The 27,794-nt window shown below is 47.5% G+C and overlaps 1 protein-coding gene across 26 annotated transcripts in view; it reads left to right on the top strand.

The window, feature by feature from the left end:
- Clec16a (C-type lectin domain containing 16A) overlaps positions 1-27,794 on the top strand; it is a 195,747-nt gene that overhangs the window by 2,078 nt on the left and 165,875 nt on the right. For all 26 annotated transcript variants that reach the window (NM_001398551.1, XM_087570106.1, XM_087570110.1 and 23 more), the window contains exons 2-6: positions 11,666-11,794; positions 15,295-15,428; positions 20,188-20,336; positions 24,863-24,968; positions 26,707-26,830. In NM_001398551.1, coding sequence (NP_001385480.1) covers positions 11,666-11,794; positions 15,295-15,428; positions 20,188-20,336; positions 24,863-24,968; positions 26,707-26,830 — 642 coding nt within the window. The remainder of the gene's footprint in view (positions 1-11,665; positions 11,795-15,294; positions 15,429-20,187; positions 20,337-24,862; positions 24,969-26,706; positions 26,831-27,794) is intronic.

Here is a 27,794-nt window from a genome sequence, read left to right as displayed (position 1 = left end):
TTCCTGATATCTTGGGAATGTCTCAGGCTCATTGTCAAGGTCCTGGGAAAAAGAACTTGGCTGCCTTAATTCAGGCTGATCTGTTTAATCCCTTTCACAGCTTCGGGAACCTGGGTATTGATTAGCATGGGTCTTAGAAGATCCAAGGTGACTTGGAAAAGGGCTGCAGACATCTAGTGCCTACCCCAGTGCTTGTGCTGCCCTTCACCTGCATTCTGAGGACAAACTCCTGGAGAGTCTGCTAGCTGCTGCTAAGAGACCACAGTGTGTCAGGACTCTTCAGTGTGTCAAATACAGGGACAGTAGCAGTCCCAGGGGCCTGTAGATTCCCTTTATAGACGCTTTCTGGAGGAGGCAGCACTGGATCAGAGATCCCCTAAATGGGGCAGTGTCATATGGCACAGACAGGGGTACCATAGTCAGGTTTGTGGCCAGTCCAGGTGGGAGCTCATAGCTATGGGAAGCGAGGCTGTGAGAGAAAGAGGCTTTAGCTGACGTGTAGGACGATGAGCACTTAACATTCGTCCAGATCTGGGGTGAGGGTTTGGGGGAACAGAATATGGGATTTTCAGTGCTGAAACCAGGGAAGTCTTAAATAAACTAGAACAGATCACTTTCCTAGTTATTAAGTGACAGTCCCAAATCCTTTAAAACAAAACCAAGCCAAAGAATTAGGCTCCTTCTGCCTTGATCTCTCATGATCAGGGAGATTCCAGGATGCATCACCTTGCTGGCCTCCAATACATTCTTGTCCTGACGTACGTAGCACAGTCTTGGTGGAATAAGAGGTTAAGACTTTAAGAAAACTTAGAGTTGGGCTCTTTAGTTATTGGTTTTATATTTCTTTCTGCAGGTCCCAGAGGTATAGGGAGGAACTAGTCAGTCTCTCTTTGCTGAGGCTGGGGTTACACACAGACAGCACTGTCACCATGCCCAACCCCTATTTATACAATATTCTCCCTCCACAGCACGTCCACCTTCCAGACTGGAAAGAAACCTGCTATTGCACAGGCTTTTACTTTGCTGAATAGTGAAAAGCCGTGCTTGAATCGTTTACCCACCAAGTTCGGTTGTTCATTTAGTTGGGGACAGACGCAACAGTCAGGTTATTATTCGTGGCACATTGTTGATGGTTTACTGCCCAGACGAGTGACAAGGCTGTGACATTAACTGACAAATGTCTCCCCAACATTTTGTCTATAAGCAGAATCTCTATTCATAGAGTCCTTTGTTACTGAAATGTTATAAAGGGGGACCGTGAGCCCACAAACTGATAGAACCTTGGTTGTTGTGTCGTCGTCTCAATTCTAGTCACTATGGTGTCAAGATTCTTGGTCCAAGTGACAGATCCTGCTAAACTGCCTTAGGAGTTAGTGGAGTCTATTGAATAGCTCTTGTAACTGGTGTGTTCTAGCTACACCATAGCAGAGAGCAGGTGCTTAGTTAAAGGAAGCTGTCAGGAATCTGCCCTCCTTCCTTCTGGTCTCATTCTCAGCAGGTTCTGGGTCCTGCTTAGCCATGCAAATGGGAATGAAGCTCCTTTTAAATCTAAAGCTAGGGTTTCTCTCACCCATGCTGTGTCCTACTCAGCCTCCATTGCTTTTGCTCATCTCACCAGAGTTCCAGAAGGTCCCTTTCCACCCAGGGCTCCGGCCATCTCTGAACTAAGGCCCAGAATACATGTTCTCATTGTTCAAGCCCTCGCTCACTGGCTATGTCTGCTCACTCACTCCCTGGAGCCTTGGGTGAAACCAGAATGAGAGCAATGATGGTGTCCCTGCAGGAGCAGTGCCTCTCACCAGAGACTGGGAGCTGTGCAGGTGGCCAGCAGGCTCTCATCTGCTCCTGGGATACTCACTTTGGCCAAGACAGCACTGAGAGGTTACGGGTCTCAGCTGTCGGGTCAGCAGGTACCCTATATAAAGGCTAAATTCTTGTAGGTCTCCAAGTATTTCAGACTCTGCCCTGACCATTGAGCCTGGGAGCACTGGCACAGGACTGTTCCTAGTGAGCAAATGCAGACCTGCAGGATCTAAGAGATGAGTAGTCATGTTCAGGTTAGTAGGGTGGCAGGGATGGGTAAGAGTGGCAGGGATGTCTCAGGCTCAGGAGGCTGCCTTGAGAGAGCCTTCTGAAGGGTTGGGTGAATAGCTCATGCTGTCAGAGCTCCAGTTGTTGAGTGAGGTCTAGGTCCTGTATGAGCCACACTAGAGAACCGAGTCTTTATGCTGCAAAGAGTGGGGGCCCTTTATCATCAAGGAAGGTAAAGACTTGGAGAGGGTCCAGGAGGGCCAGCCTGGAAGGGGGCAGCCATTCACCACAGCAGCCATGCCTGGTGAATTACTGTGGCACCTACTAGAATCCAAGCTTCTTGTTGATGGCCCTTCTCTCAGTCTGCAGTACGTATCTACATGCTGTCTGTCTGTCTGTCTGTTTGTGTCATCTGTCTGTACTCTTGTTCTCTTCACGTCATTCTGCCCCTTTTATTCCCACCCATCCAAATAGCTACCTAGTTCTACCCTTAAATTACTGCCGCTTTTATGCAAATTGTGACCGAAAGGTTTTAACCAGTGAGACTCTCACACTTTTGTGTACTGTCTAATCCTTTCTGGGAGTAGGTTGGTGACCAGGTCTTGTAGATTCTCCAAGCTTCATTCTGATCATGAGTTAGATCCCCAGGGAGCTGGCCAGGTTTCCTCAGGCTTGTCCTTTGTCCTGAGACGGTGTCTTAGTTTGTATACATCTGCTTGTCTCTCCTCTGTGCGTATGTGCTTCATGAAGGCAGGGGTCTGTGCTTTATTCAGTGGGGATTGTCTAGTACTTGCGCAGAGCCAGACACATAGTAAGTGGTCAGCAAATACAAGTCACAAGGCGAACCAAGGAGGTGTTCCTACCCATTCTTTTCCAATAGAGCATATGCAAGAGCTATGCCTTTTTCTAGGGCAAATGGCCCTACCTGCACCCCTGCCTTGTGTCCTAGGCCCAGTCCCACTCTCTGGCCTGGTTCGATGTCTCCAGACGCACACTGTTTTTTTTTTTTTTTTTTTTTTGGTTCTTTTTTTCGGAGCTGGGGACCGAACCCAGGGCCTTGCGCTTCCTAGGCAAGTGCTCTACCACTGAGCTAAATCCCCAACCCCCAGACGCACACTGTTAACACGGTCTTCTAACCCTCCAGTCTGATCCACCTGGTTCTGTTGTTCAGAATACTGGACTGGCCATATGAATTCAGGGTTCAGAATAGGACTTTCTGGGGGTTGTCTTGAGGATCTCAGCTGCTCAGTAGGCCAAACAGACAATGTCCCTGACATCTTTATCATACCTAAGGCCTTATGATCTGGAAATGAGTGTGATTTGGGGGTGAATTTCCAGCTCTGTCAGGCTATGAACACCTTCCAGTCTAACTTGTGGACAAGTTTCTAGGGTTTCCAATGGTAACTTCTCAGGGGCATGCAAAGTACAAGTCATCAGACTGACAGCCAGCCTCAGAAACTGCCTACTGAAGAGAACTTGGGCCTTAGGTCTTGAGCTTCGTTCTCTAAAATGGACAGAAGATTGATTGTCAACACAGGCTTTCATTATCTGCTGTAGTTTGACTTGTGAAATAAGACTCCTGGGAAAGCCAGGTCTGGGGAGGAGGTGATTTGTTTGCATCTGTAGTTGTGGAGATGAACCTCTGGTGCACTGGTTACATGCTGGCAGAAGGCTGTAGGTTTTCAGTCTAGACATTGCGGCTTGCCAGTTTGTAGGAATCTGATACTGTAATTCCACATGTGCTGGACATTGATGACCTTCCTTCCCAGCTCTCAAATACTGTCTTCATGCTTCTTTTGTTTCTCCTATTGCTGGATATCTTTACTCTTTGGCAGTTGCATGCACGTATGCCATGCACTTGAGTATATCATGAGTTCCTCCTCCCACATCTTTCTTCCCAACACATCCCCTCCCACATCGGTGTTCTTTCCTATGTAACCTACTGAAGCCAGTTTGTACTGTCTGCTGGGATTGACCTATCTTGTGGATTAGTCCGCAGGTGACCAGAGAACATTTCATAGGACCTCCATCCTCCAGGATGTTCCCTGAGCATTGGAGGAAGTTCATGGTACATAGGTCTTTTTGTTTTGTTTTGTTTCTTCTGTATTTGGTTTCTTGTTGGGCCCTCATACGTCCATACAAATGCATTGCTTATAAAAATATTGTTTCTATTTATTTTGTTGACTGGGGTTTTTCTTTTTCTTGGTTTGTTTTGTTTTTGATAGGGTCTTATGTCCAGGCTGACATTAAACTTGTTATGTAGCTGAGGGTAGCCTTGAACTTCTGATCTTCCTATATCCATCTCCCTAGTGCTGGAATTGCAGGTGTGCAACATGGCTGTGTTTTATGTTTTATCCTGAGACTGAGCCGAAAGCTTTGTGCATAGTAGGCAGACACCCTGCCAACTGAGCTCTAGACCCAGCCATTACTTACATTTTTCTATAGCAGACTGGGATCCAGTTGCCTGGTTTTGATCATGGCTCCACCTGTGTAGTGTGGGGTCCCTGGGCTTTTCCCTCAGCTACCCAGAGGTCAGAGCTTGCAATAGTAAACATGCTTGTCTTTTGAATGATAAGATTCAAATGCATGTAGAATTCAGTGGGAAAACATCACTGTAGCTGTTGTTATCTTCGTAAGAGAGTGATCTTCATTTACTGTAGTTACAGCACAAAGTTTGGTTTGGTCTTCTAAGACTTATAGGGAGAGGGCTTAACTTGCACATGAAGTTTTGGCAACTCCCGTGTTTGTCTAAGAGTAGGGAATCGTGATGCTCCTGGGAGGTGCCAGAGGCACTGCTGTGGGCATCCTTTTTATTAGATACTCACAAGTCGTCATCAATAGTAAACATGGTTTTATCTCAGTGTCCAGTGGGCACAAAATGAACTTACCATGAACCCCCAACTATGTAAGTAGAAGAAAGTTCCAAGTAGTAGTCAGCTCTGGGCAGCAGAGTAGCCGACAGTCTCCTCTTTTCCCATTGTCAGAGTTTTCAGTCTCTACCGCGAGTCTTACGCGGTGGAATAGGAAGTTACTGAGCATGGTATCTCTAAAATACGTTAGTGCCCTTTCCTCTCAGAGCTCAGGAATGAGAGATCCAGCCAGTTTCCCCGATACTCACAGGTAAACATATTTTGGGGGTCTCTTCCTAAAACATTGCCCAAAGCAGAGTGTCAGGCCCTGCAGAAACAAAAAGATGGGTGAGGTACAGGTGTTGCCTCACAGAGCTTTAGCACTTGGAAGTCGGTGGGCATGTCTGTATCCACACTCACCTGTGGAATGTGGAGCTGCTGAGCAATACCGCATACCCCATGCCAGGTAGCCTCTGGAGCTCAGCTGTGTGGCTCAGTGGCAGGGTGTGTGAAGGTGTGTGTAACATCCTGGGTATGATTAAGGGCGAGAGGGTGGGGGGCGGGGAGGAAGGAGAAGCAACTATTTGGGTGTGACTAAAAGACATGTGAGGCAGTGCCCAGCTGTCGTGATGATGTCACCTCAGCTCTCCACATCTAGCTAGGATGTAGGGCAGTGTCTGGGGGAATCCTAGCAGCATTTTTGTATAAATTGGAGCTATTTTAAAATATTTGTGGAAATGAGAAACTTGAAAACGACCAATATGATATTGACAGAATGTTGGAGGGCTACACTGTACATAACATAATTTCTCATGAAGCTGCAGTCTTAGAGAGCATAGGATTGACACCGGGTAGGCAAATTGATAGGAGGTTAGAGCACCTGCAGACACTCACACATGTGGTCACCCGACTAATGAGAGTGGTGGCCCTGCAGTGAGCAGAGAAATGAAGACCTCGTAAGTGGCAGTGGCCAGCCAGGTTACACAGTAGCGTGGGCTGGTACTGTCAAGAAAACAGGACCCTTTATAACTTTACATAAGCAAGGATCTCTTTAGATCCTTATGACAAGAGCTGTCTGGAGGTCGGCAGTATGGCTCAGTGGGTTAGGAGCTTGCTGCCTAGCCTTATGACCTGTGTTTGAACCTTGGGACTCACATGGTGGAAAGAGAGAATCAACTCCCTAAAGTGTCCTCTGAGTTCTACACGTGTTATGGCACATGTTCACCCATGCACGTGCATACAAACACACAAATAAAGAAATAAGTAAACAAAATAATGTTTCAGTGTGCTCTCTGAAGGAAAGATTAGTAAATCTGACTCTAAAAAAATGAAGAGGGCTGGTGAGGTAGCCCAGTGGGAACAAGCACTTGCTGTGCAAGCCTGATGACCTGAATTCCATCCCTAAACCCAGTGTGGAAGGAGAGAACTGACCTTGCAAGGTATCCTCTGACCTCCTTATGTGCACTATGATATATGTATGCTTGTCCCCCAACCCCCATAACACGCGTGCTCACACGCACACACACACGCACACACACTTTATTAAAAACAATTTTAAAGGCTATTATAAAGATAAGGAAAAGACAGGCCAGTATGGGGATCAAGTGTATCCTGTACGAATGAGCATTTCCCACATAAGCATGGTCATGCCAAGGACCCTGGTGCCGCAAACCAGTGGAAAAGGAAGTTGTTCCCTGAGTCAAGCTTAGGAAAACAGCAAGGCTCAGATGCTGACAGCGTGTGCAGAAAGAAGCACTTACTATAGCCCTCTGCTCCCTGATAATTGTAGCCTGAGACTGCTGCCCTACAGAGATCCTCTACCAAGATTAGCTAACCTGCTTCCTCATTCAGCTCTATGATGCCTGGTTGCTGCTGGGGCTCCAGCATGCCCTGGCAACCTAATCCTGGCTTTGCTGTACATACATCTGTTGTTTTGTCATTCCTGGTTGCTCTAGTAAAGTCAGTCTCAAATCTGTGGTCACAGTACCACAGTTGGGGAAAACAAGCTATTAATAAGTAAAAGTCACCAAGAATAAATTGAACAAAGTCTTGTAATTGGCCCTGCCCTAAAGGGGAAATGCAAATTTTCCTTCACCAAGTGAGAGAAGACAACGTCTAACCTTGGTTTTCCTGAGGTAAAACCCCCATAGGACACCGTGAAAGCCCATAGAACTACACCACCAAAAAAGGCCTAGGACTAGTACTGGAGAGACTGAGCTCACATGGACTGAGTGCCTCCCAGCCACGGGGCTGGCAAGGACTGGGTGTACCTAAGCCCCATGTGCTGCCTTGGCCTGTGCAGTGCTAACACTGGGCACATCCTGTGGTTGGGTGAGTCTGAGAGTCACCAAGCCTTCACTTGGTGCCAGGCTCATGGGAGCTCTGAGGATCTTCTAACTAACCTGTTCTTCATATCTGAAAAAGCCTTCTAATAGGATGTTTTTCTTTTTCTTTTTGCTTTCTTTTAAGATTATACTTTAATTACAACATTTCTCCCTTCTCTTTCCTCCCGCCAAGTCCTTCCATATCCTCCTTCCCTTCAAATCCATGGCCTCTTTTCACTAATTGTTATGGATATATGTAGATGCATGTGTATTACTAAATATAATGTGTTCAGTGTGTGTAATGTTACTTGTATGTATGTTGTATGCTGTTTGACAGTAGATAATTGCCAAAGTGTGTTCTTCTCTGGAGGAAGACCACCTCTCCTGTTGCCTCATGGGCTTTTCTCCGTCCGGTACATTGGTGCCATCCTCGTTCAGAACGTGTTTGGGCAGTCATGTTGGTGAGACTCTGGGTGTAGCTTCTGATGTTGCTAAGAGACAGAGTTTCACAGCAATCACCCTGGTCCTCTTGGCCCTTATGTTCTTCCCACCCCATCTTTTGCAATGTTCACTGAGCCTTGGGTGTAGGAGTGTTTTGTTGATGGTCTGTTAGCACTGGGCTTTACGACTCTGCAGGTTTTGATTGGTTGTGAATTTCTGTAGTGGTCTCCTCTGTTGTAAAGAGACATTTCCTTGATGAGGGCACACTTATCTGTAGGTACAAGGAAAAATGTTTATAGGTTGTTGATAGGGATAATGCTGGTTTAATAAATTGGTGGGGGCTGGGGATGTAGCTCAGTGGTAGAGCGCTTACCTAGGAAGCGCAAGGCCCTGGGTTCGGTCCCCAGCTCCGAAAAAAAGAACCAAAAAAAAAAATAATAAATAAATTGGTGGCTGTAAATTCTCCATGACTTCACTAGCACTGACTAGTTAGCTGGGTTTCCAGAACCAAGCATGGCCTCCCTCTTGTTGAGCAGCCTTTGAGTCTAATTGGAGAACTGTTGGCTACCCCCAAGGTGTGTACTGTGACTGACTGTGCCCTCAGGGTTACCATGGCGTGCTGGTTGTTGATGCGGACTGTCGGCTGCCTTCCTCCTCCTTTGCCTTCTGATACCATGAAAGCTAGTTCTCCGGGAGAGGGTGCCCAGGTCAGTTCCAGCTGGGGGCTTGCACCCGTTTCTGAAGTGCATGGTGTCTTCAGCACAGGAACTTACCTCCTGCTCTGGGGGGTAACCTGGGGAAACAGCAATAGGCTGTGTTTTGGGTGTCTCTTAAACAGTCCTGGCCAACAACTCAAAAGAGGGCTTCACATGTCTGGAATTGGATTTTTTACTAGGTGGTCATTGGCTCACTGGGGGTGCACATTAGCCCAGATGAGAAAAGTTCTCTAATAGGACTTTTAAAAGCAATTGCATAATGAAGGAAGCCATCCTAACAACACTTTAGTGGCCCCTCCCCCTTGCTCCTCCTCCTCCTCCTTAGATAGGACAGGGTCTCATTATATAACCCTGGCTGGTCTGGAACTTACCACGTAGACCATGTCCTAGAACTGACAGAACTCTACCTGCCTCTGCTTCCCAAGTGCTGGGACTAAAGGTATGCACCACCACTGCTGTGACGGGGCTCTTATCATCGCTCTGTGCTGTTTCTTTAACCCTTACTTGTATAGTATACTCCAGTGCGTATTAGTAGGGGCTGCCCTCTGCTTCATTCCGCGTTTATATAGCTCTTGCTATGTACCAGTTATTGTGGAGTGGATTGGAGTGGATTAAGATGATTTTCCTGACCTGGAGGTTCCAGTCTAGTCAGAGAGACAGACAGACCATGGAGAACACAGAGCTCTGTGAAGTCCTTGCTACTTCCCAAAAGGGGACAACCAGGTCCTTATGGGAATTGGAGGATTGGAGTGAAAAAGCCTTCTCCGAAGAAAGGGTGGAGAGAGGCGGAGCCCTGAATGTGAGCAGCCGCTGCTGACTGATAAGGCAGCAAGGGCAGTTGTTTAGACAGCCCCCTCAGTTGAAGTCAGACCCTGTCCACTGTAGTTGGAGGCCCTCAGAGTAGATGAGCTCACTCATGTTGCTGCTTCCCAGAGAGCCAAGATGTGATGGGTGAGGTCAGTGCATGTATGCTGTCCTCCTGCACACGTGTGTCATATCTCCAGAGTGGGAAGACTGCCTCTCCCTTACCTGCACTGTCAGCATTACCTTGTCCCTGGGACAGTGTCCATTATCCTAGGGACTGTGTGGAAAGGCCATTGATGGGCACACTGGGAGAGGTGCAGCTGTCAGATTTTAAGGGAGAGGGCTGTAGCTAGAGCTCTGTTGTAAAGCGCAGTGTGGCATGTAAGGGGCCCTGGGTTTGATCCTCAATAATGCACACATATGTACTTGCACACCATTTTAACCCACTCACCCAATAATGCACACATATGTACATGCACACCATTTTAACCCATTCACCCAGTAGCCTAATTCAGTGGGGTTGCATGGGAGCTGCATAGGGAGCAACTTAAACAGGTAAAGCAGGTGCAGGAGGCTGTGAAGCACGGTTTAGGAAAGTGTTCCTTGGGTTTCTTGTAGGGTAGGCACTAGAATCACAGTGGACACATAGCTTTGTAATGAGGTCCCTACAATTTGTTCCAGGGTGGTTCAGATGATAAGTTACTTAATTGTAGAGGAAAGTAGGCCTTGTGTCCTCACGTGCAGCATTGTGGGAAGACCTTTACCTCGTTGCAGGTTACCAGTTGCATTTTAGGCTGGACATGACTGCCAAGGTGAGCAGATCACAAGTTCTAGGTTTCCCTGGCTACAGAGCTGGTTCAAAGCCAGTTGGGTCAAATTACTGACACCCTGTCTCGAAGTAAAATATAATAATGAAAAATGGAAGGTGAATATTGGATGGAGCTTAGAGGAAGGATTGAAGGCCCCGAAGAGGATAGGCACTCCACTGGAAGACCAGTAGAGTCAACTAACCTGGATTCCTGGGGAGGGGGCGGGGCTCTCAAACACTGAGCCACCAACCAAAGAACATTTGGGGACTGGACCTAGACCCCTGCACACATGTAGCAGATGTGCAGCTTGGTCTTCATGTAGGCCCAGAACAACTGGAGCAGGAGCTGTCACTAAGCTGTTGCCTGTCTGTAGAATCTGTTCTCTTCTCGTGGCTGTCTTGTCTGGCCTTTGTGGGAGAAGAAGCACCTAGCCCCTCAGAGACTTGATGTGCCAGGGTTTGGGGATACCCAGAGGGGACAGGGGATGGGGGGAGGGACAGATGAGGATGTAAATTAAATAAAAATAAATAAATAAAAGAGTCAAGCTACCCTTTGTTGATTAAACATCATTATAATAGAGGCTTGTTACAGGGAAAGTAAAAATATCTTCCTGTAAAATGATGATAGACTAATCTATAATGTTATTTTATTCTTTGTAATCCATGACTTACCAAATATTAAAATATTGTCTTGTAACATTGAAAAAAATAAAGAAAGAAAAAGAAATAAAAAAAAAGTGGGAGGTGAGGTTGTAGCTTGGTGGCCGAGCCTTATCTATCATGTCAGACAGCACAGCAAGAACAGCATAGAACACTAAACAATTTGGGCCTGTCTCTAAAATATAGACATAGCTGGGAGCACCTAAGTCTAATTATTCCCCCTCCAAGGCTCTGCCTCTTTGTTCCCTGCTCTTCTGGACTGTAGGGAATAGTCCCTCCACTCTTGCTCTCCCAGCCTCTGACAGGTATCTTGAGCCACCTCTTTTTTTTTTTTTTTTTTTGAGCCACCTCTTTTTGACCCAGCTTTTCCTTCCTAATTAAGTCTGTGGCCCAGACAGGTAAAGTCTCCTGGACTTTAGCCTCCTCAGCCATTTCACTCTAGATTCTGCAGATGAGACATTTCCTTTGGGAAGGAGTCACTCATCACGTCCCACCTTGAGTCCTGGTTTCCATGGTGTGCTGCTCTAGTGAGAACTGTAGACATTCTGAAAGCTGTGTTTAGTGTCCTAGGCTCTGACTTAGGAAGATGTGACCCTGAGCTCTGACCCCATCACCAGCTTTGCTATGAGTCTACCTGGCACCGACTACTGTTTCTTGACATCCATCACTGCAGCTAAGACAGGCCACGCTTGTCTTCCTTTAGCCTCACTGAGTTAGAGTCCCCATGTGTATTTCAGCAGCCTCTGATTTTGCCAGCTCTGTAATTTGTTTGCATCCTGAAGTTTTGGGGTGCTGGTTTCAGGGGCTTGGCAGTGCTCTTGCCTCAGTTTGGGCGGATGTGTCCCTGGCATTCAGTGCTTCAGAGAGCTCCTTCTGCCATTGGGCTGGGGGCTGGGAGTGACCTCTCTCTCCATTTGAATGGGAAACTGTGCTAACATAAACTTAACCACTGCTGTGCTGTATTGCCAGTGACCCTTGGGCCTCACTTTCACGTCAGTTTGTGTAAGCTCTTGTTTCTCCCCTTTTTTCTAGGTACCTGTACCATGTTTTAACCAAAAACACCACTGTCACAGAACAGAACCGGAACCTGCTTGTGGAGACCATCCGTTCCATCACTGAGATCCTGATTTGGGGCGATCAAAATGACAGCTCTGTGTTTGAGTATGGCTTACAGCGCTTTTGTGTCCTGGTCCTTGCACTTCCTTTTGGTGCCGTTCCAAGTGTACACCATGAGTCATTCCTGATGACGTCAGGAACTGATACTAATTCCATCTTGCCTGAATATCTCTATCAAGCGTCCTTGAGAGAATGTAGAGATGCAAGCCAAAAAGGGAAGAGCTGTGGAAATGAGTTTCTCTAGAAAAGCTGAAGATGTTGTCCATAACATTCCAACTTGTGCCCCATCATCTACTCCAGGGCGAGAAGAGTGTCCCAAATAGTTAGGTCCTAAATGAACAGGCCTTGCTCTGAGGGAGTTGCTGAAGGCCAGCATTTAGTGTGTTTAGTTTATTTATTGCTTTGCATATGTGTATATGTGGTGCCTATGCATGTTGGAACATATGTGGGCATATATTTAGGTGGATATGTATGCATGTGTGCACACATGTGCATGTTCATGGGGATCAAAGGTTGATGTCAGGTATCTTCTTCCACAACTCTCCACTTTTTTTTTTTACTAGAGTTAAGGTCTCTTGTTGGACCCAGGGCTTGTTCATTCAATCTGACCAGCGGTTCTCAACCCTTGTTATGGCCCTTTCACAGGGATTGCCTAAGACCATGGGGAAACACAGCTGTTTACATATGGTTCATAACAGTAGCGAAATTACAGTTATGAAGTATCAACAGAATAATTATGTGATCAGGAGTCATCACAACATGAGGAACTGTATTAAAGGATCATAGTGTTAGGAAGGTTGAGAACCAGTGACCTAGACTAACTGGCCATCTTGTGCTCAGGATCCCTGTCTCTGCTTCCTGAGAGCTTGCACTATAGGCAGACTGCATATGCACCCCACTTTTATATGGATTCTGGGCATCTGAACTCATGCTTCTGAGGCTAGCACTTTATCCACTGAGTCATCTCCCTAGCCCCTAGTGTGTCTGCTGAGGTTTGAGAGGACAGTCTATCAGATGTGCCCCTGGGCACACATGGGAGCACCATTGGTGTCCCCGTGTGTAACTGGTGGACTGAGGGAGCCTCTCACACCCAAGTGTGAGTCCCCAGAACCTATATAAAAGCTATGTATGGCAACACAACTTTTTAATCCCAGTGCTTGGATGGTGAGATGGGAGGCAAAAAATCCCTGAAAGGTGGGAGACGGGTCAGGCGGCTTGTGTATGCAGCAACAATGACACCTATCTCAAAAAGGGTAGAAGGTGAGAACGAATGTCCAAAGCCTTCCTCCGACTTCCACACTCCTGACACACACACACACACACACACACACACACACACACACACACAGATGCGAACATCTACCTTGAGAGCTTCACACTAAGTCAGCCCAGCAGCAAGATTCGGGCACAGATGTTTGACAGCTTCCTTCATTGGCCACCAGTGGTTTTGGGTGTGTTCATGATGCAGGAGAGCCACTGCTTTTTATAACCTGAAGCGGAAGCAGACAAAATAGGTCAGGTGCTTGAAATGCTCTAGGGTCAGTTGGAGCAGTGTGTAGGCAGGCAAGCTCCTAGAGTCAGAGCAAGGAAAGAACTGACAGTGTTTTAAAGTCATATTTTATCATTAACTTATTCACTTTGTGGATTCAAACAAAACTATGTAGCAGTGTCAGGCCACTGGTCCCTATGGAGCTAACAGTTGAGGAGAGAGGACCACCCAGCAGACTTACATGACTAAGTTTTCCGTTTTCCGTCTGTCTTTCTGTCCAACCTGGCTTCCCTCCCTCCTTCCCCCACCTTCCTTCCCTCCCTTCCTTCCTCTCTCTCTTTCTTTCTCAGAGACAGAGTTTCCTATATCCCAGGCTAGCTTTGAATTCACAGTGTAGCTAAGAGGATGACCTTGAACTTCTTGTTTCCCATCTCCTCTGCCCAAGTACTGGGATTACAGATGCGTGTTCCACACTGGCCTTGTGTTTTGCCAGGCAAGCACTCTACCGAGCCACATCCCAGCCTTGGGTTATTTCACACTGATCCTGTACAAATACACTAAACAAATAAGTAGAAACATCCTCTTCTTTTTTTTTTTTTTTTTTTGGTTCTTTTTTTCGGAGCTGGGGACCGAACCCAGGGCCTTGCGCTTCCTAGGCAAGCGCTCTACCACTGAGCTAAATCCCCAACCGCATCCTCTTCTTTCTTAAAGGAAGGTCTCACACACACACACACACACACACACACACACACACACACACACACACACACACACCCTCTGGCCAGTGCTCCTAGCTATGTGTCTTTCTAGCACAAGAAAGCAGGTCTGGGACTGTAGGGTGCCTCTACCACACTGGTGTCTTCACCTTTCTCCAGGTTCTTTGCCCAGAGATCGGGAAGCTCCACACTTGACAACAGAAGTGAAAAGCTCTGCTAACACTCAGCGTCCTCTGGCCCTGCAAGGAAGCCCAGTTCTTGTGTTTTCCTAACCTTGAATAGGGGAGCACAAGGGAAATAGGTTTCGTGGGGAGGCTAAGGATTCAGGTTGTATGTGTGCTGGGGAGTGACGCTTGTGTACAGACTGCTGTGTGGTCACTTAGCAGGAAAAGAACATGCCCATTCTGTCAGACCATTCTGTCAGACCATTCTGTCAGACCATTCTGTCAGACCATTCTGTCAGACCATTCTGTCAGACCATTCTGTCAGACCATTCTGTCAGCCCATTCTGTCAGCCCATTCTGTCTGTCAGACCATTCTGTCAGACCATTCTGTCAGACCATTCTGTCAGCCCACTCTGTCAGCCCATTCTGTCAGACCATTCTGTCAGACCATTCTGTCAGACCATTCTGTCAGACCATTCTGTCAGACCATTCTGTCAGACCATTCTGTCTGTCAGACCATTCTGTCAGACCATTCTGTCTGTCAGACCATTCTGTCAGACCATTCTGTCAGACCATTCTGTCAGACCATTCTGTCTGTCAGACCATTCTGTCAGACCATTCTGTCAGACCATTCTGTCAGACCATTCTGTCAGACCATTCTGTCAGACCATTCTGTCAGACCATTCTGTCAGACCATTCTGTCTGTCAGACCATTCTGTCAGACCATTCTGTCAGACCATTCTGTCAGACCATTCTGTCTGTCAGACCATTCTGTCAGACCATTCTGTCAGACCATTCTGTCAGACCATTCTGTCAGACCATTCTGTCAGACCATTCTGTCTGTCAGACCATTCTGTCTGTCAGACCATTCTGTCAGACCATTCTGTCAGACCATTCTGTCAGTCAGACCATTCTGTCAGTCAGACCATTCTGTCAGACCATTCTGTCTGTCAGAGTCTAGTTCACCGTTTCATGGAAGTAGCACTGACCTGCTCTGCTGAAACAGGAGGAGAAAGACCCAGAAGGCGTGTGTTGTCCTCATGGGCACGGAGACTGCCCAGGCAGGTGTCAGAGTTTAGTCTTGCCACAGGTGGTCTTCATAGGTCTTCATAGGTGAGCCCACTCCTAGGAGCTGTGAGTGTGTCACCCACTAACCCTTTTCTGTTCTTTTCCCAGCTTCTTCTTGGAGAAGAACATGTTTGTTTTCTTCTTGAACATTCTGCGGCAGAAATCAGGCCGTTATGTGTGTGTCCAGCTGCTACAGACCCTGAACATTCTCTTTGAGAACATCAGCCACGAGACATCACTCTGTAAGGACACTGTTTGCCATTTGCCTGTGTACTGCCCAGGGTCAGGTGGCTTCCCACCCATTTTATTCTGCTCAGGCTTTACCCCAGTAGGCTTAGCGCCTCAGACAATAGAAGTGTTTGCCCACTATTCTGGAAGATGGATATCCAGTTTGAAGCTGAGGGCAGGGCTGGTTTCTGGTGGAGATTTCTTCTTAGTTTGTAGACAGCTGCTTTCTGAGTCTGTTTTCTGTTACTGTAACACATTCTCTGAGACTAAGTAATTAAAAATATTTTTGGGGGGTTGGGGATTTAGCTCAGTGGTAGAGCGCTTGCCTAGCAAGCGCAAGGTCCCCAGCTCCGAAAAAAAGAAAAGAAAAAAATATTTTTTTATTTCTTATGTGTGTAGGTGTTTTGCCTGCACATAAGTCTATGCTATGTGAGTGGCTGATGCCTACTGAGGCCAGAAGAGGGTATTGGATACCCTGGAAATGGAGTTAAAGGTGGTTATGAGCCACAATGTGGGTTCTGGAAATCAAATCTAGGTCCTCTAGAAGAGCAGCTGGTGCTCTTAACCACCAACTCCAACTGTGAAAACCTAGGTCATTAAAGAAATGAGCATTAGTTTGGCTTAAGAATTTTGAAGGCCAAGAAGTTCAAAATTAGGTATCCACACATTGTGAGAGCCTTGTGAGCTTCAACTCACAGCCAAACAGTCTGTAAAAGACCATATATTTGCTCATTAAGCACATGATAACCCGGAGGAGGTTTGCAGTGCGGGTAATCTCCATTGCGAAGCTTCAATTCTCTTTAAAAGTTTTACTGCATTTACTTATTTGCATGCATAAACGCACCTCACATGAGTGTGTGCACGCATGCTCATACTGCGGAGTACATGTGGAAGTGAGTGGTAACCGTGGGAGTCAGTTCTCCTTCTGGCCTGTGGGTCTCAGGCTTGGTGGCAAGAACCTTTATTTTCTGAGCCATCTTGCCAGCCCATAGTAACTTGCTCTTAAGGTAACTAACTAGTGGAGAGCCAGGAGAGAAAAAAATTCAGTGAAGAAGACATTAGCCCACTCATGACAGTGTCACTCAATCACCTAAATACCACTACTTAAGCCATACCTCCTCACATGGCCTCGTTACAGGAACAGAGGCTATAACACACAAAACTGGGGCACATTAGACTGTAGCCACACTCTCATGGTGCCTAGCCCTGCCTATGAGAGAGTGAAGTCATAGAGCTCAACCTCTGGTCTCTCTGTCAGGGCTAGACCCTGACCCTGCAAGCTCATTTAACCTTAACTACTCCTGAAAGGCCTGTCATCACATGCAGTCACACTGGAAACAACATGTGCAGCTGTTGAGTGCGTTGAGGGTAGTGTGGGTAGAGGGTAGAGTCTATGAAGGACTGCAGGAGGGTTTCCTATGCATTGACTCAGCGGGGGAGGGAGCATTCCCTCTGCCTGGATCCATTTTAAGGATCTAACGGCTGAGTAGCACACAGGCCAGCACTTCTGAGAACAATGGAGGAGGCCAGAGAGGTCTTAGCCCCACCCCTCTCCTTCAGTTTTGTTGGCCAATGAGCAAGAGTTTGACTCAGTTCAACCCTCAGTAAGCCCTTTGTGTTCATCTGGGAGTCAAGGGCTACCGAGACTCTCATTATAACTCCAGGAAAGTTTGAGTCGTGGACCCAAAGTAGCCAACCCAGCAAGTCCAGACAGAGTACAAAGAAGGTTTCAGCACAGAAGAATAGCTCAGTGGTCTGGAGCAACTCTTAGTTGTCACAGTCCATCCAAGTAGAGGGAGGCTAAACACGCTGCAGTGCTCAGGACAGACCTTCAACAGCGCATTTCCTACACCCAGACCCCTATCCATGCTGGGACTGACCAGCCTGATGTCCTTCTGTGCTAGTTTACTTTCCCCAAATGCGGCACAGCCCAGGTCCTACTCTTGAGGACAAGAGAAAAATGGTGGAGTGCTCAGAGCAAAGGCAGGTACTGAGTTCTTGGGACAAGTCTCAAAGAGGGGTTGGTAGGTAAAAGGGATAGATGGCCCTTCTTTGGAGTCTGGAGAGTTGCTAGGTGGTGATCTTAGCAGTGGCCACTAGGTGGTGCTGCAGCCACAGAGCCCTCCTCCTCCTCCCCATGACGGCAGTCTGACAGATGGGGCTAATTCACATCTCCCTGCGTGGTTTCTCTTGTTATCAGCCTCTGTTTCGATGGATGTGGAGCAAGTGTGGTTTCTGAGCCCTGAGGGGAAGATCCAGCTCTGAGGTGCAGGTTCAGGACTCAACAGGAACTGAACACCCAGGGATGTTCTGAGGCCACTAGACCAATTCCAGAGGCTTAAGCTTTAGTATAGGGTCCCTGGAGTTTTATCTTGGTAACCCTTTTGAAATCCATCTAGGGCTAGGAATTAACAATACATCCTTTGAAAGTCTTAGTTTCATGGTGTAGTACCTTGAAGATCTGGTGTGAATCATTTGAAGTGGCCTCTACTGTAGCACAGTTGACATGTTCATCGACTTCCAGAACCTCCTTTCTGAGAATGTCAGACCTCTAGGTCGGGTCTGTTACCTGTCATCACCAGTCACCAATCTGAAATGGAGAACTTACCTTACAAGGCTAAGATCTTGTGACCTTCAGCCAGTCTCCCCCACTTCCTCCACACACAGCTCCTGATGACCGTTTCTGGCCTCTGTATTGGTGTTAACTCTTGTAGATTCTATTCAAAACTGACCCAACATGTGCCTGGCTCTAAAAGGAAGTGGGAGCAATGTGGGAGCCTGCCTGGGAAGCCTGACAGACACACACCCCGGTCTTGCTGGACAGTTTATTAGAAACAGCTTTTGAGACAGTTTTCTCTGTGGTCCAGTTTGGCCTCAAATCTCAATCCTCCTGCCTCAGCTTCCAAGTGCTGGGATTAAAGGCATGTGCCACAACACCCAGGTCTGCTTCAGCCTCTAAGTGCCACCGTCACAGTTATGCCATTGTGCCCCACTGCTTTTAGTTTTATTTTTCAGTTTTAGTGGAGGAGTCATTGTTAAATGGCCAAACATAGTCACAGAAGTGCAGTCAGGCACCTGAGGCCTCCCACCCTCAACTCAGCCATGCAGGCCACCCCACCCACTCAGCTCCTTCTTCACCCCACCCACCATCCGTCTTCTGTGGGTCCCACCTGTGACTCTCCCTGGTCTAGCTCACAGCAGCTTTGTTATTAAATGAACCTGACTGGGCCTCTAGGTGCTTTCCAGGCTTTCACTGTGATGCTATTACAGGGAGCCTTGCACAGAGGCCACTGTTGCCTGTTTGGTGACCTAAGTAACAGAGGCCCAAGAGACTAAGATTACTTACTGACTCCCAGGTTTATTATGACAATACCACAGAATGTCAGCCACAGTGAGGGGGTAGTAGAAAAATCCCAGCCACACACCGGGCCCCTTTACTGATCCCTAACCCCACAGAGCCTTGTGGAGAATTAGAAAAGTCCCTGTGGGGAGCAGATGTACCCTGTGGCTGTCCCAGGTGTAGAATGTAGCCAGAGACTTCCCTCACATACCTGAAGGTGCTAGCTTATGTGCCATTTGTGGCCCAGGGCTCACTGAGATGTCCTAATTTCCTTCTCCTATTCCCGTTGTCCATCCACGGCTGTCCCTAGCCAGATCAGAAGAGTTGCAGTTATCAGAAGCACCTAAGTTTTATGTTACGTGGTAAATCATAGGTGGATAAGTAAGTTGGGGACAGTTTTAAAAATGCATTAGATATCAACAGAGAGGGGGAGGTAGTGTGGCTATAACATTCAGATTCAGTGACAAGTGAGAGGCCGGACACTGACATCCTGCTTGACTCCTCTGTGTAAGGTTACACACAGGTGCACAAGTCTGTAGAGGGTTGGAGTGGTTCCGTGCCTTGAGAGAAGATGCTGACAGGGCAGGGGTGTGAACAAGCTTCCCGAGGAACTGCAAGGGCCTTAACCTAGTGGGGCTACTGAACACGCACCTGTATAACATCCCTCACACGACACCCGAGGCTCATGTGTGTGTGTGTAGGAACTTGAGGTTATGTACGGTTCCATTTCCACATACAGCAAGCTCACTGTAGCACTTGTGACCATGACTCACTTAACAATGTGTTCAAGATTTTTAGGGCCTGCTCCACCCTCAAGGCCTCTCTTAGAGCTGGCCCCAAGGGCTGCCTCAGGTATCAGAGGCACGAGAGCAGTCTGGCTGCATTATCTTTCTCCATGTTGATCACTGGGGTTGGTTTGGCTGATGTTGCTGGCGAGGTTAGTGGCATTGACACCTTCACTGCCTTGGGTGTATTCCTTCATAACGTGTATGCTCTGTTGACAGTAGCCTCCCCAACGGAGGCCAAGTTTGTAAGTAGTGCTGCTCTCCTTGGAACCAGGTAAGTGTTGGGGGATTAGGACCTGAGGTGGTTAGCCTGGTGCTGGACACATGGTGGGGATGCAGGGACTCTCAGGAGATTGTCAGTAGATAGAGGTTGGAGACACATGCAGCATTTTCTGGCATTCAGACATGACAGTGTCTTCTGATGGCCATGTGGGCTAGCAATTTACAGAAAACGTGCTTGAGTCTATCTCTTTTAGTTCGTAGAGAGGCCACAGGTGTGCTTGCTGATGGTCCTGCCTGGTGTATGGTTTTTGTGCCAGCTCAAGGTTAAGCTGCCTGTTGTGCTCAGCTAGTTGAGCTGTGCTCATTACCCAGAGGCCTTTCCTCCAGCATGACCTCACCTCTTTTCCTTTGTGTTCTCTCTCCTAGATTATTTGCTGTCTAATAACTATGTAAATTCGATCATTGTCCATAAATTTGACTTTTCCGACGAGGAGATCATGGCGTATTATATATCATTCCTGAAAACACTTTCATTAAAGCTCAACAACCACACTGTCCATTTCTTTTACAATGAGGTGAGTGGTAACAGACAGGTATGGGCTGTCAAGCTAACCCAAGCGTGGAGGCCTTTGCTCTACAAAGCACTTTCCTGAGCACAGACTTTGGCATACTTAAATATGAGTTCTGTTTTTAAATATGTGGTGTACGCATGTATGCATGTATAGCAAGTTTGTACATGTGTATTCTGGGCTTGTGGAGGCCAAGCAAGGGCTCTAAAATCCCCACTTTGCCACTCTTGTTTGTTCCTTTGGATCTCTTCCTGGGCCAGGAGCTTGCTTGTTTGTGTCTTTCAGGTAAGCTGGCAGTCACAGCCTCAGTGACCCTCCTGTCGCTGCTGTCTCCACAGTGATTAGAGGCATGTGAGGCTGTGTCAAGCTTGTTAGGTGGGTGCTGGGGCTGGGACTCTGGTTTTCAACTGCTGAACCCCACAAGCTTTTCTCTTTTTCTTTCTTTCTTTTTTTTTTTTCTTTTTGATTTTAGAGACAGGGTTTTGCTGTATAACCCCTGTGGCCTAGGCACTCACTCTGTAGACCAGGCTGGCCTCAAACTCAAGGGAACACCTGCCTCTGCTCCCAGGTGCTGGGCTCCACCACACCTGCCTCTGCTCCCAGGTGCTGGGCTCCACCACACCTGCCTCTGCTCCCAGGTGCTGGGCTCCACCACACCTGCCTCTGCTCCCAGGTGCTGGGCTCCACCACACCTGCCTCTGCTCCCAGGTGCTGGGCTCCACCACACCTGCCTCTGCTCCCAGGTGCTGGGCTCCACCACACCTGCCTCTGCTCCCAGGTGTTGGGCTCCACCACACCTGCCTCTGCTCCCAGGTGCTGGGCTCTACCACACCTGCCTCTGCTCCCGAGTGCTGGGCTCCACCACACCTGCCTCTGCTCCCAGGTGCTGGGCTCCACCACACCTGCCTCTCTCTGCTCCCAAGTGCTGGGCTCCACCACACCTGCCTCTGCTCCCAGGTGCTGGGCTCCACCACACCTGCCTCTGCCCCCAAGTGCTGGGCTCCACCACACCTGGCACAAACTTTTTTCTTTAATGGAACAAATTGATTCTATTTTAATGTTAAATTCAGCTTACTTGGCAGGGAGGGAACTGTCCAGAGGTTACCTTGTTGAAAACAGCAGAAACCCTGTTTAGGCATAGCTTTTCTGCTCTTGCAGTGTCATGAGAGAACTTCCAGGTCTCTCTGAGCCCCCGCCTTTGAGAAATGAGGTGAAACTAGATACCTGGTTTTGGGCTTCAGGGATGCACTAAATGAGATGAAGTCTTCAGAGTTGTGTGAAGTGATAAACTTGCTATTCTTGAGGGTTTGGTCCCTCACATTCCTTGGGAGAGCTAGTGACAGCTTACATAAATTAATCGCTTCTATTCTCACAGTGCCAAGGAGCTTGGGAATAAGGTCAGTTTAGCTCATATACTTATACGTACAAATGGCAGCTGTGTTCTGCCTCATTCATTCGTGTGCTGGCTCACTAGATCAAGGGCCCAGGATTTTCCAAAACTTCCTGCTCAGTAATTGCAACTGGCATCTGTTCAAGGCTTGGTTCCATGTGGTCATGTGACTGCTGTAGCTCCAGACATCACTCAGTCACATGCTGTTGTCAGAATTTCTGATATCATTTCCTTTCTTGTGTCCCTTTTGAGAACACTTTCTCAGAAAAGTTTGAGAAGTCTCCCTCAGACTTCTCCCTATGCCTCCCTGAGTAGAGTTGCACCACAGTCTTCTCAGTGGTCTGGACTTATTGGAGTGATCTTACACAGTGCCCAAGAAGCCAATGTCTTCTGGAGGCTGGCCTGTGGCTGGAGGGCCATTTCACTGCCATGGTTGCTAGCTGAAGCTGTGCATGGGAGACACATCTCTTTTCCAGGGGCTTCATCCCAGGGTTGACCACCATCCTTACAGCCAGCTTCCCTAGAGCAAGTCACACAGCAGACCAGGACAAGTTGTAGGTTGATGTCATTATGCAGGTGAAGGCAGGTACAGGATAGGACGAGGCCTGTCATTGGATAAAAGGAAGGATGGGCGGGTAGAGGAGGCCAGAGAGAGAGGAGGCAGCCGAGAGAACATGGCGGCAGATGTTAAGATTCCTCTCTGCACATATTACAAGTTGTTATAACTATTCTGAAGGGATGGATGTGTGCAGGATTTTGTGTTGTCTAGATGGGCAAATTATATCTTATCTAGGTGGATTATAAGTTCATTGTGTGGATGTATTGTGAATTGAGAATTTAACATATAAATCTGATTGTTGGGTTATAGTTTGTTGAGTCTTAATTTTAGCAGGTGGCTAGAACCAGAGAGTTCTTGGCTAGCAGAGAGCTGCTGGGAAAGATACTAATCTGAGATGAATTAGCACTAGTTCTAATGGCTCGTTGGAGCTGGAACTAACGACCACCGGGCACGCACAGGAACTGGTTCCTCCCATTTTTTATTTTTACCATAACAAGCAGTGATGCTGTCTGTGCTAGACTCATGTCTCACTCACACACAGTGCTGCTGTCCATGCCTCCTCTCTCTCTCTCTCTCTCTCTCTCTCTCTCTCTCTCTCTCTCTCTCACACACACACACACACACACACACACACACACACACACAGTGCTGCTGTCCATGCCTCATCTCTCTCTCTCTCTCTCTCTCTCTCTCTCTCTCTCACACACACACACACACACACACACACAGTGCTGCTGTCCATGCCTCATCTCTCTCTCTCTCTCTCTCTCTCTCTCTCTCACACACACACACACACACACACACACACACACACACACACAGTGCTGCTGTCCATGCCTCATCTCTCTCTCTCTCTCTCACACACACACACACACACACACACACAGTGCTGCTGTCCATGCCTCATCTCTCTCTCTCTCTCTCTCTCTCTCTCTCTCACACACACACACACACACACACACACACACACACACACACAGTGCTGCTGTCCATGCCTCATCTCTCTCTCTCTCTCTCTCTCACACACACACACACACACACACACACAGTGCTGCTGTCCATGCCTCATCTCTCTCTCTCTCTCTCTCTCTCTCTCTCTCTCTCTCTCTCTCTCTCTCTCACACACACACACACACACACACACACACACACACACACACACACTGCTGCCGCTGTCCATGCCTTATGTCACACACTTGTAGCATACTCTTTGGTCACACAGGCATGAGCTGCCTCTGTGGGCGGGTCCAGCATGAGTGTGGCACAGGAGGTGAGCATGTTGGAAGCTAGCTGTCATACACCAGGTATCACCTGAGTGGTTGTCCCACATGTTCAAAGTCTGTGTTTGAACTCAGACCACAGTCCCAAACTTTTCTGAGTTTGGGCAAAAACCATCCAACTCTCACTGCTTTGGCAACAGTCTGAACCTTGATTTTCATGAGTCATTAGTATCTCTCAGAAGGAAATGGTAGCCAAGAGCCAAAAACATGGATGCACTTGAGAAATTAACATGATGAAATCCTGTCCTGGGCACATAGTAGGTGCTTGGTAAACATGTCCAGGGAACAGCTTTCACCCAAAGGCTCTCGCTGTGGAAGAAACTCAGACCAGAGTGAGGGCCAGAGTATTCTTTGCTTAGGTCCTCCGAGTCACAGTGGGAGGGCAGAAGTCATGGATCTGGAAGAGCTGGCCATCCTTAGGAGCCGTGTGTGTGTGTGTGTGTGTGTGTGTGTGTGTGTGTGTGTGTGTGTGTACGCTCACACATGCGCATGTGCTTGTGCATGTGCATGAGTGTGTCTGAACCAGGTTAGTAGTTTCCACTTTTTAGATTCATACTTGATTGCCAGTCCTCAAAATGGAACCACCCTTATAATTGCCCTTATAATATAGTTGTTATTTTGAGTCCCCTGCTCCATTCCAGGAAGGGCTGGCCTAGAGGACCTCTACCCTCCTGCCTCTCCTCAGCCACTCACAGAGTGGATCCCTGAATGATACAGAAACATTGGCCACAAGGGGGCAGCAAAGCACTCTGCAGGCCGTTTCTACTCTGTTCTCGCAGGCTAACCAGTGGGTCTTGTTCTGAATCATTTAATTGGTTCTCTTGTCCCCCTTTAACAGCTGGAGACTCCCAGGAACCTCTGGCTCCCAGATAATACTACACTCTCAGTGTTTTCAAATGGAGAATGGTATAACAGCCAAAAGATGCTGAACTTTGTCCAACATGGTCTTTACTCAAGCAGGTCTGACATAAATAACTCGCACTGTTCTCTGTGCACTGTAGGTACAAAGGCGGGGCTGAGCACTGGACCAGAAATGACCTCATTTCATCCTAGAGGCCAGAAAATGTGTGCTAGTACCCCAGTTCTATAGATGAAGAAATGGGTTCAGAAATACTCCCACAGCTAAACATGTAGGCCAGCTCAGACATTCTGTGCCTTCCTCAGCTCCCTTCACGGTGACATCTGGCTTATTTTGCTTTGTTTTCTTTTCTTTTGTTTTATCACAGTCGGGCACATTTCAGAAAGGTTTGGGAGCAGGTCTGTCTTGTGGATTTGTAACTTTTGGGACCATTTTCTGTTTTAGCACACCAATGACTTTGCCCTGTACACAGAAGCCATCAAGTTCTTCAATCATCCTGAAAGTATGGTTCGAATTGCTGTGAGAACCATCACCTTGAATGTCTACAAAGGTGAGTTTCCTCATGCACTTGGGCCTCAGGTGGTAGGCCAAGGACTGGCTCCCAAGCTCACGAGCACAGTTCCCAAGTTACTGGAGAGCTTGCCTAGTATGAGGCATGGCTGCTTGTCTGACAAAGGCTTGCAGACGTATCACTGTTCCTTGTGGAAACCTTTGTGCTCTAATATTGCTCCTTACTGCTGCCCCATTTTAGTCTATCCCAAGAAGTCTTTGAGTGATTTGGAATGGCTATAGTCTATTTAGATAAAGCAAAACTGTCTTGAAAATTGCAGTTTTCAATTTTTGTGTTTTGGCTTATAAAATATACTTACTGTTAGAGCTGCTTGTTTTATATTTTATCTTTAAATATGCACAAGAGCATTTCCCATCACAAACAGCAGGAGGCAGTAATGTCTTCCCAGCCAGCCACCAAGGCCAGTGTTAACAGATGTGTCTTTCTTTCCTCCTCTGAGATGTACTTAATGCTCCATACTGTGTCCAGTAGAGTCTTATCACAGGGCCTGCCCATGCTGGCATATAGGCTGCCTGCCTGCAAGGTTTTGAAGCTGGAACTGGCCCTCTTAAGACAATTCCTAAAGGCTGATTAATTTCCTTGTGGTAATGATGGTGAAGCTGGGCCTCTAGTTTCTTGGCCATTCAAGGGCTTTGACTTTCATGAGTTAAGGTGGTATTACTTGAGGGCCAGGGAAGCTCACCTTAAATCTAATTTAAGAGCTTTTCTCAGAGCGTAATTGGGTCCAGCCAGAGGTCGCAAACTGAGAGTCTGTAAACCCAAACCATCCCTCAAACACATTCTAGTTGACTCAGATGGTCTTGGAAAGAATATACAGAACATAGAGGAGATGCCTTGTCTTTAAAACAATGTGTGTCTGTACACACACACATTTATATATACAAGTATATATATAATAGCTTTAAAGTTTAAAAATTTGGAGATGTTTGCGCAGTGTGCATTTCTGACTTGAAGATGTGCATTTGGGTGTTCTGAGCACACACTCCCGTGGGGAGTTAAGTGGTCAAAGGCTGAGAAGCAACTGCTCCTTCTGGACTAGGGCTGCAACCCCCTACTTTGCTCTCCCAGCCTTCAGACTCGGCTCACTGTGTAGCCATTGACCTGGCAGGCCTCTGAGTTTGCGGCCTTGGTCATACGCAGTTGATCCCACTGCCTGCACTGTTTTCTCTCGCTCTCTTCTAACTGTGTCTTTTGGTTTAGATGCCTCCTGCCTAGACTCTGTCCCTCTGGGCCGCTGTCTCACCTTCCCAGTTCCTAACCCTGTTAACTGTTGTCTGTTTTTGCCTTTCCTCCAATGCCGATTCCTGTTCCTTATTCCAGTGTCATGTAAGTCATTAACCTCTGGTTTTCCTCTTTCTGAGCTTGCCTGACAAGTAAGCACAGGAGACTTGGTTTGAGAGAGCTGTGTTGTCAGTGTAGTCAGGCCTGCCCTGTGCTGGTGTATAGCCTCTCCATTGCACTGAGTGTCCCTCCCTCTTTCCCTCCCTCCCTCAGTTATAACCATAGCAACCAAGTGTATTAGTTGAGAGAATAGGACCAGCACGCCTTTGTTGATCACTAAGATACATATTTCCAAGTATTTTCAGGAAAGACAGAGTCTCAGAGGGTAGCAAGGTTTTTCATAGAGGTTTTTGGTTTGTTTGGGTGTTTTGCTTTTTAAAACTGTCCTTGAGTTATTTTGGTGGCTTACTATGTCTTCTTTTGTGCATCCTCTCAGTGGATAATCAGGCCATGCTGCACTACATCAGAGACAAAACCGCTGTCCCATACTTCTCCAATTTGGTCTGGTTCATTGGGAGCCACGTGATTGAACTTGACAACTGTGTACAGACAGATGAGGAGTAAGTAATGTTCCAGTTGTTTCAGAGGAGAACAGGGTGGTAAGGATGTGTTTCCACCAAGGAAAAGGAGAGAGGAGAGCAGCACTTGTGTGAACACAGGCAGTCAGGACTCCAGGCTGCCGAAGGCTCTGCTTGCCTGTTAGGGGTGATGGGGAGTTGGGATTTCCATGTGCCTCCATATGGACCCTGGGTCAGCACTTCCTCTACCTGGGGCTGTGAGGCTGCTGAGAGAAAGCAAGTGTGTCTGCATCACCAAAACGCAGAGCTGGGCACCTGCTTCCCTTGCTAAAGCACTTGCCTCACAAACCTGAGGACCTGAGTTCAATCCCCGTGGAAGTGCAGGGTCCATTAACAGAAAGGACAGGTCCCTGGAGCTTTTGGCCGGCTAACCTACTTGGTGAGTTCCACACCACTGAGATACCCTGCCTTTCACCAAAGGTAACTGGATACCACACACAAGCAAACACTTGCACATATACTCTACCCTCTTTCCACACCACACAAAATGGTCAAATGGGGTCTGTCCATGCAGTAGAATAGTACTTAGCCGTGACTGGTCTGCAGTGCTGACACATGCTCTGATACGGATAAACCTCTAAAACATTGCCTGAATGGAGGGAGCAGACACGAGCATCCCACAGCCCAGGCTGTCACTGAAGTGCCCAGAGGAGCAAATCTAAGGACACAGTAGACTAGTGGTCTCTTGGGCTGGGGTACAGGATGAGGGAAAATGTTATAAGACTGATATGACAGACATACGTGGCGCTTCATAGAAAGCACTTGTTGAAGCCTTAAGTTCAGTTGTTAGCATGCCAAGAGAAAACAAATGTAAGGAACCCATTCAACTATGAACACGAAATGAACGAGTTTTATTTATTAGTGAATCATTTCCCAAGAAAAACTTTAAAACACGGTTTAAGATGGTGGTGGTGACCGTGTCTTTAGAGTGAGGACTTGTTCCACA

Source organism: Rattus norvegicus, chromosome 10 (assembly GCF_021556685.1).
Source record: "Rattus norvegicus strain SHRSP/BbbUtx chromosome 10, alternate assembly SHRSP_T2T, whole genome shotgun sequence".
In the NCBI taxonomy this organism is placed as follows: domain Eukaryota; kingdom Metazoa; phylum Chordata; class Mammalia; order Rodentia; family Muridae; genus Rattus; species Rattus norvegicus.
The sequence above is the reverse complement of the archived record's forward strand: the minus strand, read 5'-3'. Positions and strand labels throughout refer to the sequence as shown.